This window comes from Rutidosis leptorrhynchoides, chromosome 5, assembly GCF_046630445.1.
Source record: "Rutidosis leptorrhynchoides isolate AG116_Rl617_1_P2 chromosome 5, CSIRO_AGI_Rlap_v1, whole genome shotgun sequence".
In the NCBI taxonomy this organism is placed as follows: Eukaryota; Viridiplantae; Streptophyta; class Magnoliopsida; order Asterales; family Asteraceae; genus Rutidosis; species Rutidosis leptorrhynchoides.
This window is the reverse complement of record NC_092337.1, coordinates 8,691,990-8,697,605: the sequence shown is the minus strand read 5'-3', so window position 1 is coordinate 8,697,605 and position 5,616 is coordinate 8,691,990. Positions and strand designations below refer to the sequence as shown.

General features: G+C 31.4%; 2 protein-coding genes across 2 annotated transcripts; both read left to right on the top strand.

Annotated features, from left to right (window-relative positions):
• Nucleotides 1-309: 309 nt before the first annotated feature.
• Nucleotides 310-1,402, top strand: LOC139850633 (uncharacterized). The gene has a single exon (XM_071840186.1). It carries the CDS (start codon nt 339-341, stop codon nt 1,344-1,346), a length of 1,008 nt encoding a protein of 335 aa, XP_071696287.1. The 5' UTR covers nt 310-338; the 3' UTR covers nt 1,347-1,402.
• Nucleotides 1,403-3,690: 2,288 nt separating this feature from the next.
• On the top strand, nt 3,691-4,281 carry LOC139847413 (uncharacterized). The gene has a single exon (XM_071837085.1). The coding sequence runs from the start codon at nt 3,691-3,693 to the stop codon at nt 4,279-4,281; it is 591 nt and encodes a 196-aa protein (XP_071693186.1).
• Nucleotides 4,282-5,616: the final 1,335 nt, after the last annotated feature.

Sequence of the window (5,616 nt, the reverse complement as noted above, 5' to 3'; positions counted from 1 at the left end):
AGTTTTAATTTCTATCTGGTTGGTACAGTAAATACTAAATACTACCTGAGTATATAATAAAGAAAGAAAAAAAAGTTAACGGCTGTGGTAGAAAGAAGTTATCTTGTGAATTCCCCATCTGGATGTAGAAAAAAGTAGCCATAAAAAAGTGCAAATATAGATGGTTATATAAAAGTATTTGTCACACTGCTAGCTTCATATAACTCCCGTTTTATGTCATTTTCAATCAAAATCCAGCCACTTTTATCACAACAACAAAATTTAAGATAACTAATCACTAACAACATCAAACAAACAAGACCTCAAGAACACAATTGATCTAGTCTATCTTGAAAGAGATGAAAAGAAGGGAAGTAAAAGGAGCTCCTTCAACAGATCTTTTGGTATGTTTTCCCACAAGATCACATCTTACCTTAATGCCGAAAATGATTTGCAGCCCATCAAGAACCTCATCCAAAAGTGATGGTGGTTTATGGTCTAGAGGAAATCAAATTGGACCATCAGAGCCCACATCTCCAAAAGTGACATGTGCCGGACAGATCAAGGTTCGATCCAAGTCTAGATCATGCAAGAATTGGCAATCTGTTATGGAACAAATTGAGAGGATTCATGATAGACATAACAACAACAAACATGGAAAGAAGCCTATTTGGGGTGAAACAATAGGGTTTAAGAAAGAATCTATGCAATTCTTGGCATCTTTAAGGAGTTTTAAGTTTGATTTGGGATGTTTTGGTGCATTTCCAAATGCCAATGTTACTTCAGATGATGAAGAAGATGATGTTAATCATGTCGAAAAACTAATGAGGTTTGGTGGGTATAATGATCATGATCATGGGCATGATGAGGATCATGATGAAGGGGGGTCATCAAGAAGTGCATTTTCAAAGTGGTTTACAGTTTTGGAGCAGAATCAAGATCAAGATTGTAGTTTACTTGAAAAAGAAGATATTGGTAAACTTAAATTTGATGATGAAGCTGATCAAAGTCCATGTGTGCCACCATCAAATGCACTTTTGCTGATGAGGTCTCGTTCTGCGCCAGTGCAAAGGTTATTAGAGGACGAAGAAGGTGATAACGATGATGATGATGATGATGATGATGATGATGTTGATGTTAATGATGATAGTGATGATAATAACTATCAACATGGTGATGGAAAGAAAAGTGAAAATTTGATGGAGTTGATGAAATATGAGGGTGATTTTTACAAACTTTCATGTGATATTGTAAAAGAAACATGGGTTGTTGGTGGAACTTACCATAATACATGTTCAAGATCTCAAAGTTCAAAACGATGTTCTACTGAATGTCTTGAAGAAGTAAAAGCTTGTTTACGATCATGAACGAACTTGTTTTACTTGCTCTTTTTTTCATCTTACTTTTAGATTTTTAGAAGCTTTTGTGCACCATGTATAGTTTCATACTTTCATTATGTTCTGTTTCTCTTATTCAAATTAACTTCTTTTATAAGACATTTATTTGATTTATTCTAATCTTGATAATGTTTCATTTGCTTTGATTTACTTTTTAGTTGGATGTGGTTATCGTTTTATAAGTTACATAATTTGCAACTTTTGAAGTGTTGAAGATAAAACTCTGGATTTCTCGTGCACCTATGCATAGGAAAGTTGAAAGTCGAAAAAAAAAATACAATACTTAATTACGATTAAGTTCGAACTTTATAACTGTAATTTTGGACTAGATTATACGTTAACATCAAAACATCTAGTCTTTTGTTGTAATTTCTTAACTTTTTGTTCTACTTTTATTTTGGGTTTATTAATTTCGATGACGATACTTATATGTACACTTATCAAATTCAACTAACTAACAATCACCGGTTAATTATTTAATTAAAATATATATAAGTTTCATACTATCCTACAAATTTATTGTACTTTTTATCAATACTAATACTAAGTTCTAATAACCAGAAATTATCATTAGACAAAAAGAAAATATATCGTCTTATAGTTTGCATCTTGAATCTTGATTAGTATTCCGGGGTTGCGTTTCTAATTTATACGGAGTATTGACTATTAAATATTTAGGAAATACGAATTGCGTTGGATCTTATGTAACTTGCTAGAGCCCAAGTGTATATATAAACAAAGCCCATGATTGGTAAACAATTGAGTTTGCTATTGGATGGAGTGTGTAATTGAAATTGCATTCATTAAGCCTCTTACTCAGACTTAAGTTTTAATAAAAATCTTGTGTTCAAATTTCACTAATAAAATATTCTGAAATATTCTGAAGTACTCAACCATTCAACGTTGTTTGCGTTTCATTAAATAGGTTGTTATAAGTTAATACCTAAAGAAGTTGTGATGTGGTCCAGCGATTGGTAACCTACCTCTCCTAAGATGAGGTCAGAAGTTCATTCGATCCACCGATTGGTGATGGATATAGATAAATTTAAATCAATATGAATACTGATTAACCTAAATGGATATGGATATGAATATGAATGAAAACTTTCATCTATTGATATATCCATTAGTACCCGAAATACATTTATAGATACATAAATATAGATATATATGTGATCAAAGTTACTATTAAAAATAGATTTAACATTACACATGTATTTTACTTGCAACCAATAATGATTAACTATAATATATAACAATAATACACGTAAATCTAATTAAAAAAAAACATTTAACTTACACATTAACTTTGTCATACTCTATGTTTAATAAAAATTTAACACTTTTGTTATATATTGGAACAAAATTAGACGTTTTTTAGATAGATTTTAATTATAGCGCATTATATATACATTTTTATTATATCCATGTTTTTTTTATCACATATTGAAAAATATTATAACGTTTTTTTAATATCCATTGAATATTAATTAACCCGCATAACTCGCTGGATATGAATATGAATAGATAAACTGAAATTAAATGGATATGAATAATAGATGTGGATGAATAAAAATTAAATGAATATAGATACAAATACGACATCATTTGATCCATATTCGATTCATTGCTATTCGTATGTGCAACTCATTTAGATTCTTTATTCTATTTGTATTTATATTTATTTGTTCTATATATGTTTATGTTTATTTTCTGGAAAATTTTGAACTTGACGGAAAGTTTATGGAGTATTATTTATAGCAAAATCTATCTAAATTTAAGATATGAATATTTTTTTTTTTTTTTATACTAGTCAAAAATATTTTATTTGTTTTCCCATAGAGTCACATATAGACATAAAAACTAGCCAACCATATTCCTATGTATGTTTTTTGAGTTTGACCCGTTTCTACCAAGCATCGCCTTCTCTCGCTCTCATCCTCCTTGGCCCTACTTGGCTTTTTGCTTTTAATTAAGTATTTATTTATTTTAACTATTTATTTTTAATTTTTATTTATTTCTCGCCATTATATTCATACAAACATGTGATAGATAAAAACTATTAGAGCTAAAACTTTTATGTGTATCTCACATCGGATATGAGAAAAACTAAATGAAATGTATATACGTTTAATTAGAAGAATTTCCGATATGTTAGTGGACCTAAACGATCCTACAAACATTATAGCATTATATATGATACTACATTAGCAATGGATATGGGATTGGTCCAGAAATATTGATGGTACTCGATCAGGTTCTCAACTTGCAAATTTAATTTCGGATATTGGTCCTCTTGTTTTTGGAAGTGAATATGACTCTTGGCATTGTTCCTTATCCAGTAATGGTGTATTTGAGGTTGCTAGTACTAGGCGATGTATTGATCATCATTCGTTGCCTAGTGGTACAGAGAAGAACCAGATGGTGTAAGACATTGCCCCGAAAGGTGAACGTTTTTATATGGAGAGTGGCTTTCAATAGGCTCCCGACTCGTATTAATATTTCGTCTCGTGGTATGGATATTGAACGAATCGGTTGTGTGCTATGCCTGTATCAGGTTGAATCTTCTTCGCATATCTTGTTCCTTTGTGAAGTCGCTATTGAGATTTGGAGAAGGGTTAGACTTTGGGTGGATATTCAATGGCTAAGATTCTCCGATTGGTCCGAATGGATAGTGTGGTTCGATGATTGGCACGTGACGTCGGATAAGAAGATGCGATTGTTTGCTATTGTAGCAGCTACTACATGGATATTGTGGAAGTATCGGAACACGGTTCTTTTTGCCTCTCATATGTTGAAGAAACAAGAGTTATTTGATTCAATTTGTATGTTTTCGTTTAATTGGGTTACTGATAGAGGAAAACTCAATATTAGTTGGTCGGAGTGGTTTTCAAAGCCATTGTAACTTTCGTGTATGTTATTTTTTTCAGTGCGCCCTTCTCTAGTGTCTCGTTAGAGTGACGGTTGTTTTATAATATTTTTCCATTCGAAAAAAAAATACACACTTTATTAACTAGGGTGCAAAATTTTTTGTTTCCATAAAATGGGTGCGTACGTGCTATGAAGGAGGTATTAACCAGTGGCGACTCTAAGCTTTAACCCGTAAGGATCACGGGAAATCACTAGTTTAAAAATTTTTTGTAGAAAATATGTTTTAAAATGTATATGACATCGCTAAATTTAACTACATGATCATGATCTCATATATTTTTCGAATTAATAACATTTTTTTAAATTGTATATAAAAGACCACTATTTATATATATTTTGAATTTGTAATTTTTTAAAGTTGTGCAACCATTAAAATAACTTTCAAATATAACTAATACTAAAAAAAAATCGAGACCTCATTAAATTTGGTTAATAGAATCTCCACTGGTATTAACCTTCGTTTGTATTTGTAATAACTACTCATGTTTGATTAGCTTATTAATATCGCTTCGTTTTCACCATAATTAACCAAGTACAATTTTTATGATATTTCGATGTATGTAACTGTTTAAAAATTTAAAGAGTTGGTACGATTAAAGAGTTGGTACGACATTTTAAATTTATTAGATTGATATATTAGGTTACATGGACCAAGCCCAATTATAAATTTGTAGTCCGTTAGAGTTTAACTTTATGTATATGGTTGACTAATATGTAGAACCAGTGAAGCTTTATTGTTCAATCTGGTATAAGAACGAGCTCTTAATAAACCCTTTATATGTTAATTATATATGTGATTATGTGAAGATGCAAACAAGAGAAGTCAAAGTTAGTGCTGTTGCAACAAGACCCCGACTGGATCTTGTAACCCACTTGACGGGAGTAAGCGAACGAAAAAGTGAGATTCATATAGCATGTAGTAGTTTCCTAGTCTTATTACACATGTATCTTTTATTTAATGTAACCTTAACTCTTATAAATTAAAACTCGAAATTACAAATACTATATTTAATGGCGTCAAATAATCGTACCAAATCCAGATCACGGATAGGATACGAGTGCAATTCACAATCACGTTAACGGTGAGCGGTTTAAGCTCTTGAAATCTCTCTGTATTAACAATGATTACCGGATCCAGAGTCAAGCTGCGAATCCAGTCAAGGTCAAACTTGGTCAAACACTTAGAGGGAGAAAGTTCTTCTGTAGAGAGAGAAAGTTCCGCTCTGACAAAGCGATGTAATCTACCTATCAATAAAATCCACGTGGCCTATTTATAGGCAAAAAAGGTCAAAGGTTCTTTGACGTGTCA